The sequence below is a fragment of the Python bivittatus genome, unplaced genomic scaffold (assembly GCF_059951505.1).
Source record: "Python bivittatus isolate LINGU-HERP-01145 unplaced genomic scaffold, Pbiv_v1 ctg000480_np1212, whole genome shotgun sequence".
In the NCBI taxonomy this organism is placed as follows: domain Eukaryota; kingdom Metazoa; phylum Chordata; class Lepidosauria; order Squamata; family Pythonidae; genus Python; species Python bivittatus.
Window position 1 is genome coordinate 65,702,333 of NW_028277075.1, and position 15,025 is coordinate 65,717,357.

The 15,025-nt window shown below is 41.5% G+C and overlaps 1 protein-coding gene and 1 long non-coding RNA gene across 2 annotated transcripts in view; one reads left to right on the forward strand and one right to left on the reverse strand.

The window, feature by feature from the left end:
* Positions 1–2,786, reverse strand: part of CHKA (choline kinase alpha) — a 35,518-nt gene extending 32,732 nt beyond the window's left edge. The window contains exon 1 of the mRNA XM_088146119.1: positions 2,279–2,786. Within this exon, the coding sequence (XP_088002245.1) occupies positions 2,279–2,607 (329 nt within the window). The 5' untranslated portion in view covers positions 2,608–2,786. The remainder of the gene's footprint in view (positions 1–2,278) is intronic.
* On the forward strand, positions 1,990–12,613 carry LOC148214998 (uncharacterized). The gene is made up of 3 exons (XR_015797125.1): positions 1,990–2,037; positions 9,365–9,546; positions 10,794–12,613. It is a non-coding gene; the product is annotated as an uncharacterized LOC148214998 (long non-coding RNA).
* Positions 12,614–15,025: the final 2,412 nt, after the last annotated feature.

Here is a 15,025-nt window from a genome sequence, read left to right on the forward strand (position 1 = left end):
ACTAAACTCAGTCAACCTTTAATGAAAGTGATACAATGTGCAATACTAGTTCATTTTTGACATACACTGCTGCCAAATCTAAAGTGAAGTCAGCACTAATTGCCATGCCTATATATAATAAGCAGAAACCTCATACAGGTAGTCCTTGACTTACAACCATTCATTTAACCACCAAAGTTACGATGGCACTTACCACCATTGCAGCGTCCCCATGGTCACATGAGCAAAATTCAGGCGCTTGGCAACAGGCATGTGTTTACAACAGTTGCAGTGTACTGGGGTCACATGATCACCATTTGCAACCTTCCCAGGGGGCTTCCAACAAGCTAAGTCAATAGGAAGCCAGATTCGCTTAATGACCATGTGATTTGCTTAACAACTGCGGTGATTTGCTTAATGACCGTGGCAAAAAAGGTCATCAATCAGGCATGTCTCACTTAACAACTGCATCACTTAGCAACAGAAGTTCCAGTTCCAATTGTGGTCATAAGTTAAGGGCTACCTGTATTAGATCTGTATGTAAGAAATAGCCTTTTTTAAAATAACAGACTAGAAGGTTATAAAACTCAGGTCCAGCACATTTTAAAGCACTATGTCGGGGAAGGCTGCTCTAAATTAATGGTTGCCACTCGAAAAAGAAATCAGAGCAAGGTTCAACATTCCTCTCTGGGGCAGAAACATAACTACTTAGATATTCTAAAACAATAACTATTTTCACATAATTCTGCAAAAATACATAATTTTAATAGCAATAGATCCAATTAAGAAACTTCCTACTCTTTAGTTTGCTAGTACACAAGGCAGTTATCTAGTTATTGGTGGCATTATGAGTCAAAGAAAGGCACTTAGCATTTACAGGAACTTGCGGTCAAGAAATGACTCACAATGCTATGCAGTTTCATTTAAAAAAAGGACAGAAGCAGTACAAGTCTTCATTGGGTCATATGGGTAATTTCTGGACAAACGTTAAACGGTCACCTCAAACTTTGAATTTTATGCTGTACATAGCTGAGACATTTGCTAATAGTGACTGTTAATAGTAATCAACCTGTTTAACAGTGGATTTCAACAACATAGTTTAACAATGAAATGACATCTCTTGAAGCCTAGTTGATAGAAATCATTAAGAATCTTTGTGACTTTTTTCCCATACCAGACCATGCAAGGTTTCATAACAGAAACTATTTTTAGATAGCATACAATATACCCATGATCACAAGATTATTATCATACATTTTTAAATGAAATTCATTTGGGGTAATTATATTTTTACTTCATTAGACAGAATAAAAAGGCTTTGCAATGTTTCAGAAAATTACTGCAAATGAAGTAAGAGAAACATGCTAAAAAAAACCCTACGATCATCTTCCACATATCAAATTTTCTCCAGTATTGGTTAATCTAGAGAGAAGGCATGGGCTAAATTTAATAACCACTGTTAAGAAAACTTTATGGATTAATGTGATGCCTGAATTTAAATTATCTTGCAAGCCAGAATAAAAAATATTGCTTGAAGGTGCTCTGTCCATCATTATTCATTCTATGGTCTGGCAGGAAGCCTAAATGGACAGTTATTCAACATTTCATCCTCTACACTAAATGTTTTAGGTGGTTTTCTAATTACTTTCTTTGGTTTCTCTAAATGTTTTTAAAAGAAAGCAAAAAATTAACTTGGCTCATGGCATTAAGCCATAAGGTTGTTTTAGGTATAACATTATCCATGAGTGGCTCACAATTGCTTGAGACTATGTGAAAATCAGATCACCATGGCTTGTTTAAGAAGCCATGGTTTAAAACTATGGATTAAGGTTATATGCAAATCCTGCAGCCTACAGAAGTATCTCCGAAAGCGATCGCCTCCACACTTCCCTGTCCCCCCAAATATGCTCTTTTCCATTAATCATTTCCAGGATAACAGCCTATTTGGGGGGACAGGGAAGTGTGGAGTGACCGCCTTTGGTCACTCCTCTCACAGGAGGAGCAAGAACACTTCGACGCCATCTGGTTATTTCCGCCATCTGAGCACAAAGATACAAGGTAGACCAAACTAACAGCTCCACCCCCACTTCCCTCAGTTTTGCTAAACGAAAAAAATCCCACCTCCTCCGTCTTAACCTTTAAAAGATCCCTCTCCCTGGGCCAGCCGCGGCTAAGGTAACGCACTCCAAACGTGCGGGGAATGTCATAGAGGGGCCCAGCGCCCACCTCCCCAATTAAAAGCCGAGCCCCCCCCGACTGTACGCAGCCCCTGCCTCCCCGATTCCAGCAGGATGCTAACCTGATGGGCGTGATGCGCAGCTGGTCCTCCCGCAGCCCCCGCCACGCCCCCCGCAAGAACTCCCTGCACCACAGATACGCCTTGCGGCGGGTGCGGGGATCGGGCTGCTCCTCCGCCGGCGGAGACGGAGGAGTGGGCGGCAGAGCGAGAGGCTGCTGCTGGCCTTGGCCCCGGAGCCCCAGGTCCTTGGCGTCGGCATCGGTGTTAGAAGCCGGGGGCGAGGGGGGCGACTGGGTGAGGGCGGGCAACACCGGGCCCGGGGCGCATCCCAGCAGGAAACCCAGAGGGGAAGGGTCGGCCTCGCCGCCGTTACAGAACTTGGTCTTCATGACGAACGGACGGACGAACGAACAGACGGACGAGCGAGCGGGAGGCAAAGGAATGGCAGCTCGCGCACACCCAGACTCCGACCGTCCAACCGGAATCCCCACAGAAGGTCTACAGCGCGCGCCTCGGCCTCCACCTACTTATAGGCGCTCCGCACGAGGACTCCAGTCACCTCATCTAAAAGCTGTCCCCCCGCCCTCCCTTCCTCTTTGTCTGGATTGATTGGCTGGAGGCCCGATCCAACCGCAAGGTTGCGGCCGCGACGCTCCCTGATTGGTCCAGAGGGAAGAAGCGGCGCGGAAAGACCATTGGCTGCCTTCCTCGTTGCTCTGGTTATCCGAGCGGCTGAGCTTACGCGTATCCCAGAGATACAAACGCAGAGAATATAGAGGGGAGGGCGGGGCGTGTTGGTGAAAGTAGTTTTCTTCTGCATGCACCACAAGCGGGGGTCTGAGTGAGTTTGTACTCCGCCCGTCCGCCCCCCTGTAGTAGCTCAGCCTTCCCCTTCTGCTGCTGCTCCTCCATCTTCCATCGGTGTCCCCAAAACTCCACCCTCCCGCTCCACCACTTGTGAATCCCTCCCCGCTTTGCTCGCTGCTCTCTTGTTAGCAAGGTTGACTCCATTTTCTTTTAGGGCTCCTTTCATTAACCTCTTTCTCCTCTGCGGGCACGTGGAGTTCGGACGATTGGGGAGGGGGGCAAGGGGGCCGAAAGCTAATGGGAGATGGTGCGAAACGAGGGCGGGGACAGGGAAAGAAGCCGCCCTGGCAGAAACTGGTGCTATGCGGTGGAAACCAAACGAGGCTGGAAACGGTGCTCGCATCAAAGAGCGTTCTTGTCCTCCTGGTCCTCCCCCTGGCGACTCCGACGAATGCGTAATTTGCCGCACTTGACTTTGCACGATGCGACAGCGTTTCTCGGGGGCGCGGGCAGCCAGCGTCTCCTTTCAAGGCGACGGGCGGCGGTGCCTCCGCTTTGGAGCCAAGTGCAGCCCTCATCGTCAGTACAAGGACAGCGGGTTGAAGTACACGGCGTGCTCAGCTCCAGAGAAGGAAGGGGGAGGAGAGGCAAGGCGGTTGCCACCCTCTTTCAGTTAAAAGCGGAAAGTTACAGCTCGTGGTGTGGAAATGAATTGAGCCTATTGTCAGTGCGGGAAGTGAGCCAGGCGGAGCGGGAAAGAACGAGGCGTGAGGTAGAAGCGCATCTCGGCAGTTGCGTTTCTGCTCTTTACTATAGGTTTACTTGCGCTCCGTTGTACTGTCTTTGGCATAGAGAGCAAAAGGGAGGGATTCACAATGGTCGGATTTAAGTGCTCTGCGCCCATCTTCACGTGAGCAGAAAACAATTGCTGCTTGAAATTGGCCGCCCCCTATCCAGCCTCCATTGTCGGCGTACCTAGTCATGGGCGATTGCTTAACTTTCCTCCAAGATGATGTATGACCAAAGCTGACAGGCTTTATGCCTCTTGAGGTTGCCCTTGGATAGTGTCAGACTAAGGGGGAAAAGATTAACATTGGCACAACAAGGTTGACCTGTCTTGCAGATGGATAGGGGATGAGATGAAGGCAACATCAAATGGGAATACGGGAGAAGAATGGGCATGCCTATGTGTCAGTTAAGTGGAAGTGGGGAAAGGCTCTGTATTAAAAAGGTATCCCACAAATTGCCACCTCAAATTCTTTCTTCTAGATTGAGCAATTTGTGGGTGTGGGTGAATGACCTCATAATCATCTGATAACCATGTCTCATTTTTCCAAGAGAGTAAGGAAGGAGTATTGCTTAAAAATAGTTCCCTGTTCATAAAGAACAATCATCAAAGACATAATTTCCAAAATAATTTTTGGATCCTGAACTGTGTCACTTCTGCATGCCAGCTAAGGCTAAATTGTGAGTTGGTTATATTTGATGTCATGTAAGGAAAGAAAGAAATTGATGCTTCCCTCCCTTGATTTCATCCATGAATGGCCCCAAATTAATTGGAATAGCCAGAAAAACAGTGCAATGGCATTTCTCTTATTTCTTCTTTCTTATGTCTTGTTTATTCTCTTATGTCTTGTTTATTCCATGCTTTAAAACATTTTTCCAGAATAGCTTATTCAACATTGTATAATGGGATGAATGTCAATGCACCAATGCATGGTGTACCATTTGTGAGAGAAATTAAAGGTCATGTGTGTATTATGATTTATTGTGGGGAGAGAAACCACAAATACAGTATTGCAACTACGGGAGAGTTTGAGGTGCTTTGAATTCCCTTGAAAAAAAAATCCAGTAAATATACACATGAGTTCACAACTGCATAGTTATATAGACATGCATTAAAATTGATTTTAAAAAATTAACCAGCAACACACATTTCCTGTCCACAGTTCCTCCCTCCACCTATTCAAGTAAAAAAAAAAAGAAAGGCAAAACTGGTTCTACAGCTTTAAAGATGCTCCAATCCAAACAGTTGAATAGTACTAAACTGGAAAACATATGGGTTGATGTATGAAAGCTTATGTACTTATAAATTGCTTAAAAAAATTAAAAATTACTTAGATACTGTCTTTTTGTTGTCAATAATATACAGAAACTGCAATCAAACTCCCTCATTCAGTATTGTCTGGTGAAGGAGGATTAGATTCAAGACAGTGGGTAGAGAAATGAGTTGCACGAGTGAGTCTGACTCTCGGAACAGGAAGATACAGATTGCTTATATATCCTGGCACAGACAAGTAGGCTTTTTGGTTGGCAATATGGAAGTCATTTGCCACTGCCTTCTTCCAGCATGTTTTCTGGGCTTCCCGGTCCAGCCTTTAGCTTGATATTCTCTGGAGGTTTTCCATCTAAGTTCTGATGAAGCCTGATCAGGCTGGCAATCCTCCACCTACTGAGGCATCTGTGAATGTCAAAACAGGTCAAAAGTGATACTTCTGAAGGTTCTGAAGAGGGCTATTAGTTAATGAACATACTTCAAGTTCTCACTTTATTTCCATTTCTAAAAAAGATTCTTTGGAAACCAGGAAGAGCTTGCAAACAATTGTTTCAAAGCAATACCTTGCCCATCTGTGACTTTACACGCAGAAGTAAGGACTATTGTTAGCATTGGAAGTATATTACCACTATGCTCAGGAAATCTCTGTGAGAAAATGTATACATTTTCCTTTCATTGGAAACAGCTAGCTTTCAACTCTTAGCATATTAATCTTCCTTTTTTTAAAAAACCTGTTTCCTATGTACTTTATACAAGGAAGCTGGAGTTTGTACTTTGGGATGTACATTCCCAGTTCCTTCTTTGATTGTATGTATGTTTACAATTATTGTTACATTGGCAGCATATTTCAGAGTGATTTACACCCAAGCTCAGGGCTGAAGAAGTCATGTCAGTTATTATTTATTTATAAATTTTTGTTTACCAGTTTTATAGGCTATTCCAATTGTGAACATAAAATATAGAATAAAAAACAAATCATCAACATCAAATAGAATAACAAATACAACACTGGGAGTATCCATTCTATTATTTGGCAAATCATCATTATCGTCATCCACTGTCCGAAGGAATTGAATCATGGTACGACCTGCTGCAATAACCCCATATTAATTATTTTACCAGAGAATACTGGTATATCATGAAAGAGCAGTGTCTCAGTCATAAAGATTGCTTTGAGGAGTAGGGGTCCATTAATTCCACTTTTTATTCAGGTTACTTGTGCCACACCTTGTGCCACACTATCCCAGGTAAAAACTCTCAGAATGAATTCAAATTCTACTTGGAGTTCTATGAAACAAGGGGAAAAGACAGTTATTCTTTTTTATTACTGTGTGAATGAAATAGTTCCAGGATGTGCATTTAGTTCCTAGCTAATGTTACCCCCATGCCACAAACTTGTTAACAATACTTAAGAATATGGAAGTTGAGCTGAAGTAATATTAAATATGCTTTTAACAGAATAACAGTCCCTGCTCCATCCCTCCTCCCTCCAAATTACTTTTCTAATTTTAATTTGGTTTGCTTAATGTACTCATGGAGCCAGCTCAGATGATGATCTGGCTGGCCCCGATGAGATAAAAAGAGCTAAGCCTGCATCTCACTCAGCTGTAAGGCTAAAGGATAGGATGCAGCCAGCCTTTTTTGAGAAGGAAATGAACCTTCCTGGAGTAGAAGAGAAGAAAATAACCATTTCTCTGACTGGTGTAACCCCAAGTAAAATGAATTAAACATTTTACTTCCTGTAGTTTGTCGAATGACCACTTGTGACTTCCTGCTTAACTTTCACTCTCTTTTACCCCTCTTTCCAATATCCAAGAAAGAAAAAAGAAACAGTTGGCAATTGAAATGTCCCAAAAATCTCAAAAGAAGAGTCATCTGCCGCTGCTGTTTCTTGCATGTGTCCTTCATGTTATTGCTCCTGATTGCTCCTGGGACTTATAAACACACTAAGGCTGTACATGCTTTAAAAAATGATTTGGATGAACCACTTCGGTCTTTGCATGAGCACACAGCACCTTTCTGCAGACTGATTTTTTACCAGGCTTCCATATGGTATGACAGTTGCTGCTACTTTAGAAATTGTATTAACTTAAATGAGTAGATTTCTTAAAGCAGCATCATTTTTTTCCCCAGGCTCCTATGGAACCCTGAAAAAAAAAATCTGGTTGCTTTAATGAAAAAGCAACGCAGTGTTGTATTCCAGCAATGTCTAAAGCAATTCTCTGAAATCATTTTGAAATACGTGCATAGCCTTTGCAGGTCTGCCGTGTTTCCTATCTAGAAGTCAGTTCTGCAGACTCTAGGAACTAACATAGCATATCTTTCTGTACTGTTTTTTAATTAAACCAATCTTGGCTTCTAACCCATCTCCTAGCTGGGATCAGATGTATCTGAAATAACAGATCTGTAGGATGTTGCTGTTTTCTTTTAAAAGAACAGATGGCCACTCTGTTTACAGATAATGGTACAAGGAGCAAAGGGCTACACCTGTCCCAGGTACAGAGAGTCATGAGATAAAAGGCATTGATGTCATCAGTCCCAGAAAACTACGGTCCCTGGATACCCTGTCTCTGCCTCTAGTTGCATAAGAAGTAACTCAACCTGCATGGAAGGAGATCTCTGTTACTCTGTGGGTTTTCTGGCTGATGCAGAAGTTACTTTGGCAGGCTTTGGATGCTCTTTTTCATATAGCTGGAATATGAAAAATTGATTTCCTATTATTTCTGCCTTTCCTTGGAAGTAAAAGTTTTGCATCTCTTTTTGGTATGTGCCATCAAGTATTATAATCACTGAAAAATCCTGCATTTTGCCAAATAATTCTATGCTTCAGGCTGACGGCATAGAATTATTTGGTAAAATGCAGAACTTTTCAGTGATAATAATAATTTATAAAAATAGGGCAAAAAAAGAATTTTCTATGCATTGCCTTCAAAGCAGGGAAAGAAGCAAGGGAAAAATCCATGGCCAGCTTCACAGAGCTTGATTCGGTGGTGAATGTTTTTGTGGCTCTGTGTGCCCCAATCCCTTCAGTGAACTGCATGACTCCCTCACTCACGATCAGTTCAGTTGTTTTTCCATCGGCACGTTGCGCATGAAGGAGGGTAATCCCTTCCCCTCAGCCTATTTTTTCTACTGAAACTTCAAAGTTTCTGTTTTTTTCCAGTGGAACAATTCCCAGATACGTATCTGATTTTTTGTATGGATGCTTTGAGATGGAAGATGGCATGGAGGAGAAGTAAAATTTCTTACTCACAGATTGGGATCTCCACTAGCTGTTGTCAACATGCATAAAAATCATAGGAAATCCTGCTCACAGATCTTCAGTATGAGCAATAACATGTCATTATGCATATGTTAAGATACAAAAATACAATAGCTTTAAGGCTTAGAATGCAAACTTTACATGCTAAAGGTTCCAGGTTTAATCCAATCTAAAATCCTGAAGACCCACCTTCAGTCAGGGTAAACAGTAGGGCCCTAGATGATCAAATGATAGGATAGGGATCACGCTTTATGCTAAGTCATGATTTGTTTATTTACGGTTAATTGAACATACCTCAGTTGGATTCATGAAACACTCAGGATAAGGTTTACAAATCAGAGTTTGGGTTTATATAGCATGCTACGGCAAGATCAAGTAATGTTGGAGCTTAGTGCGATGTGTTAACCCAGATGATATTTTTGCTTGGCTGCCCCCAATATCTTGTCGGTGTTCTTTTTTTTCTGTGGCCTCCTCAGTTTTCTACAGAGTATAACATGAGCACAGAGGTAATATACTTGTTCTGCTATCTGCTATGCTGCTACCTTGTTCATTTTTTGTTGTATTGTGCATTTATTTTATCTTACTGGCTGTTGACATTGTGAGCCACTGAGAGTAGTTTGGAGTTGGGTGGCACCTAAATCTAATTAAATAAATAATATATACACACAGACAGGGTCATAGGCTGGGTATGCAGATGTGTAACAACCATTTCATGGCTGTTCAGAGTCTAGAAGTAAGTCAGGAAATGTAGCTGCTACTCTCCTCTCTCTCCTAATGCAAGGGGGGGGGGTCTCAGCCACAGAAGGTCTAATGTTCAGTGCTTCTACCACTTCCCATAGTTATGAAGTGAAATGGGGAGGGGAATGCTGACCATATTGAAAACCCCTTAGGCATCTCCTCTTGTTAGATATTTTTGGTTGGGCACCAGGAAATAGGGATCAACAACAAGTCAACCTTTCTGATATAATTTAGCTTTGGCCTGATGAGAGTGCTTTTACAAACATTTATGTGCTTCTTTCAGGAAAAAAGGAAGAAAACATTCTACTTCAGCAGGCATAAAAACATATGCTGGCACCAGTGAAGGACCTTTGGCTGGAACTGGGGGACAAAGTAGATCATCCCCACTCCCCGAAAATGGCAAGCAGCAGCAAACAGGCTCCTGTTCTTTTGGAAGCTCACTGGAGCTGACATCTTCCCTCCAGTGTACTTTTAATTTTTAATTAACCTTTTTTCATTTGAAATGTTCAGTTACTTTTGTGACCTTTGTGCCACTGTAATGTTCATTTTATTATGTTTATTTTTAAAATATTGCTTCCTTTTCCACTATAAATGTTATTCATTCCCAAGTAAATACATCCCTTGTTGGATGTGTTTTGGTCTATGTTTTTGTATAGAGCAGTGTTTCTCAAATTTAGCAATTTTAAGATGTGTGGACTTCAACTCCCAGAGTTGAAGCTGGCTGGGGTATTCTAGGAGTTTATTTATTTAATTAATTTATTTAAAATATTTACATGGTAATCCTCAACTTATGACCATTCATTTAGCAATCATTCAAAGTTATGACAGCACTGAAAAAAATGACTTACAACTGGTCCTCACACTTATGATCATTGCAGCATCCCCACAATCATGCAATCAGAATTTGGGTGCTTGGCAGCTGGCATGTATTGATGATGGTTGCAGCATCCCGGGATCACATAATTGTGATTTGCGACCTTCCCAGCTGGCTTCCAACAAGCAAAATCAATGGGAACCATGTGATTTACTTAATAACCACAGTGATTCACTTAACAACTGCTGAAAAAATGTCATAAGATTGGGTGCAGTCATGTGATGCTTCACTTAATGACCTTACCACTTAACAACTAATTTTCTGGTCCCTATTGTTGTAGTCGAGGACTACCTGTATGTAGCTGCTCATCTTGTATTAAACTCTGGGCGGCTCACAACCAAGAGATAAAACCACATCTATGTACAATAAAAATAGTAAAATCAAAAATATTGATTGAATATATTGAGTTGAAGTCCACATATCTTAAAATTGCCAGGTTTGAGAAACACTGGTATAGAGCAACTAGACTGCATCTTGTTTTGTTCTGGATTGTGTTTGAAGTTGGGCAGGGCCTTAAATAGATAAATACATTTATTTAGCGTTAGAGGAGATAATTTCTTGCTGTAGTCATGATAACCCCGATTTAAGTGAATTTGTAAAGTCAAAACGTACCCTCGGAATACTTTTTAATTACGGTTGGCAAATGGAATGGCTGTGTGTGGGTGGGGATGGGGAAATGTTATTTGTCTGTTTTACAACTGAAGAGCTGCAGCAGGGCTGCTTAACCTTGCAGTTCTCTGTCTCCTAACTGAAATTAATTAACATTTTGCAAATAAGATGTTGGGCTGAGTTCAAGTGATGTGCTCAGTATTGTTTTTTTTTTTTAAATCTACCCAAGTGAGAACTCTTAAACTTTGAAGCAAGTACTGTACAAGACAGAGCAGTATCCACTCAGCGCGCATTTGATCCCTTGACAACTGCAAGCTGCAGACCACTTCGTTCTTCTTATCAACAAAGAAGCACAATGGAAAGAAGTTTGAATTTCTCTGTGGTGTTGGCACTCATGGGCTTGGACCAATATTCTCATTCACCTAAAAGGAGTGTCCCCAACATTGCTAGTAGAGATAGGACATATAGTTAACACACCGCTCCCTTGTTTGATCCTGCCACATAAAAAAGGTAAAGATAAAGTCTCCTTCAAGTCAATTCCAAATGACTTCATCAACACATTCAATGTTGTTTTCTTGACATTTGGAAATGGAATTGTCTTCTTCCAATATGTTTTTCTTATTTCCTGTCTGTGGCTTCCCAGTCCCTCACATTCAATCACTCAGCAGCTTTTCAGATCCACCATGGTTGGTTTGGTGCTATCACCTGGCTGGGCAATCTTGCTACAATTTACCCCAGTTATACCAACCTGACTTCATTGTTCAGAATTCCTGCAACAGTGAAACATCCTGTATGTCTGGATGTGCCAGCAAAATATACTGACATTACAGCTCCTCCATTGGATGCCCCTAATTTCTGTCTTGCCTAAAGGCCTGTAACATTTGACTACGGATTAAAACATTTTACACTGCGGTTGTTCTGAAAGAGACACACATACTATTGTCTGATCCAGGCTTTGTGTTTGATTTATTTAAGCATTTCTATCTTTCAAAAGACACCATATAAAATGGCAAGACAGCTTGCAATAAATATCAGAAAAATGTTGTAAAACCAGCGCCTGAAAGGTTTAAACTAAGAACAACATAAAATAAATCCTAATCTAGAGAACACAAACATAGCCAAAAATAAAAAATAAACAGTTGATGAAGAGTTAGTTAAAACAACTGCTGGACATCAGAACAAAAATAAGTTCATTAGATGTCATTGTAATGTGAATAATTAAGACTGACATTCAGTTATTTACTTCTCACTGATGGTTTTTTTTATCTTGGCACTTGGCTTGCCAAGAGGATCAAAGCCGGTGTGGGGGACAATACATGGAAATGTACTAGACCAAAGCCTAGAGCTGACCTTTATCTTTTCCTCAATTAGAACAGAATCAAAGCTTTTCAAATAGAATAAATTTTCATAATGATCTAGTAGCTCTTTTAAAACTTATCCCACATGGTTTATAGTACTTTATTCTGACCCTTATTGTGTAGCAGATTTGAAGCTTACTTGTTCTGCCCTGCTGCATAAATTATCATTAAAGTAGGCTTTACATTTACCATGTAACTAAAACTGAGCCCATTTGATAAGACACATGCTGCCATTTTCCCTATGCAGTAAAATGACTGAAATGTGCTTTCTTAATCAATGGCTGCCATTACCTATATTACAGGTAGTCCTCTACTTACAACCATTCGTTCAGCGACCATTCGAAGTTATGGCAGTGCTGAACAAAGGGACTTGTGACCGGTCCCCGAAGTTACAGCTGCTGCAGCACTCCTTCAGACCCGTGATCAAAATTCAGGTGCTTGGCAGCCCACCTGCACTTATGACTGTAGGGGTGCTTCAACTCCTCCTACCCACCTATCTCCCCCCCATGCCATTTTGGGCCCCTGCCACCCTGCACTCCACCACCCCAGCTGACCTTCAATATCTTCTTGCTCCTGCTGCTGAAGAGTGTGCCTGACCTGGCCCTTCGTGAGGCAGCTGCTTGCCACATGACATTTTCTTCCCCAGGTCACACACAGCTCCTTGTGAGTCCTGGGGAAGATGGCCTCATGAGACCAGCAGCTGCCTTGCAAAAAGCTAGGCTGAGCACACCTCGTCGGCAGCGGGAGAAAGAAGACAGTGAAGGTCAGCTGGGGTGGTGGAGTGCAGGGTGGCAAAGGCGACTGTGGCTGGGACTGGGCTGGGGTGGCTGCTGTTTCCAGGGGCGTGGCAAGCAACCCCACAGCCACACAGTTCTGGGGCTGCTTGCTCCCTTGCAAAGTAGCATGCAGGGCAGCCAAAAGGGCAGAGATGGAGGGGGAGATATTTGGGGGGGAGTTGGAGGCAGTCCTTTACTTTACTGAAGCTCAAGGCTGGGAGGGACCAAGCCCGGAATGGCTTGGATTGGGGTGGGTCCTTGGCTAATGACCAGCAGAATTCACTTAATGACTGCAAAGGGGAGTGCCAGGATTGCCATCACTAAGCGATGTGGTCATGTGACATCTTGCTTTACAACCACATCACTTAGTGATGGAAATTCCAGTCCAACTGTGGTTGTAAGCTGAGAACTGTCTGTAATTCACTGAAGACTGGCCTTTCTTCAGAGAAAGGGGACAGATCTTACAGCTTTCTGTAACGTTTCCAACAATAGCTCCCCACTAATGCCCAAGAATTTTTATAATATAATTCAGACATCACTGAAGTGACATAAAGTCTCTCATCAGTACAGTACTTCTCTCTCAGCACAATGATTGGATTACTGTAGAAGTCACTAGTGAGGCTCCTGCCCAAGTAGCCGTGCATAAGAACAACCTCTATATGAATGAGACCAATCCAAGGAGATGGCAAAGTTATTCTTTCAGTTCAGGCTTCCTATTTAATATATTTTCAATATTTATATTATATATTTTCAATATATTAAAGGGAAATCAGTGGAATACAAAAATCCCACAAAAGGAAAAGCACCAAGCTAATCTTATATAGATAATGTTTCTTTGTTCCTCTCAGCTACTTAATGCAGTTTCTTAAAGGTGCCGAGGAACTTGCAGCTGATGGAGGAACAAAGAGTCATAGCACTCATTCAATCCATATTTAATAGTATACTCCAGATAGACAATGGCTGATGAGAGAAAGAAGAATCTGTAAGGCGCAGTGCAGAGGTATGGATGCTGCTGCTTAGGTCGTATCTTAACCCTTGGCAGTAGCTTTAGGAGGTACAAACTTTACTTCTTTTCCCCATTGGTCAAAGCTCCTTGTATGCTCCTTCATACAAAGATAGTTTGGGGTGCCACCTTGCTATTATTGAAGGGAATCTTTGGCTGGTGTACATTGGAGTTTTGTCTGTCAACATGAATTCCCTGGTTTTATTGCCATCATGTTAGTTTTGATTCTTAGAGCTGTGTCGTGTCGTGTCAGTTTTAAGTGAAGACAGATTAAGAGCCTTTATATCAATTGCATGAATCTGTGAAATGATTTTTTTCCTTGAGGTTTATAATTCCCCCTCTACTGGGAGTGCAAAATATCTTCACCTTGACCATTAATGTAGCTTGGCTAGTCTCATTCAGGTCGTTTTGTTTTGTTTTGTTATTTTTGCAAGTTTTGTAATTGTTTTCTTTGTTTCACTGTTTTTTAGTCTATACCTTGAAGAGATGGTAAGTGGCTAAGAAATCATTTTAATAATTAATAAATAAAACTTTCTAGGAGATATAAGATGCCCTTAAAAAAGAGAATTGGAGAGGATTAATTCCCTTCTTTCAGATGTCCTGTCATGAGAAAAGTTGCACTTCTTGTAGAAATGGCACATTTTATTTTTGTGTGTGTTGTGATCTCTTCTTCTCTTTTGTAGTTAAACAGAATGGAACTGCTTACAGTTTGTCAATTCTTCTCCCTAATTCTGCAGTGTTAGGTTTCCATATGATCAGATTTAAGGTTTCCATTAACCACAGTATTGGCAGTTGTTAATTAATGAAGAAAATCTGTCTTGCGGGGAAGAAGATTGTCACAGTTGTGTGCACTGTTTTGGTTTTTTGTTTGGGGTCCCAACTCTAAAGGATGGTGAAATGCATGAATAGAAGATGAAGCTATTACTGGTTGCTAGTTACATGGCATATGCTACACCCAGGATCAGAGGTACAGTACCATGTCTTCGAATACCAGTTGCTGGGGAATAGAAAAAGTGATATCTGATTGACCTGTGTAGGAACAGTATAGCAAACAGATTGGTCTTTTATGTGATTCAGTAAACTTCATCCCTCTCTATCTCTCTATCTATCATCTATATCTATATCTATATCTATATCTATATCTATATCTATATCTATATCTATGTAAATTTAAATAAATAAATAAATGTACCACTGTGTAGAAGTAGCCGATTAGTCTGTGGCTTAAGTAACAATTGTAGATTTCAGAACCCATGTAGGCCAGATGCTTGGCGATCATGTTAACACAGTGAATGAAAGACAGGGAGAAGAACTCTGTGTGAAA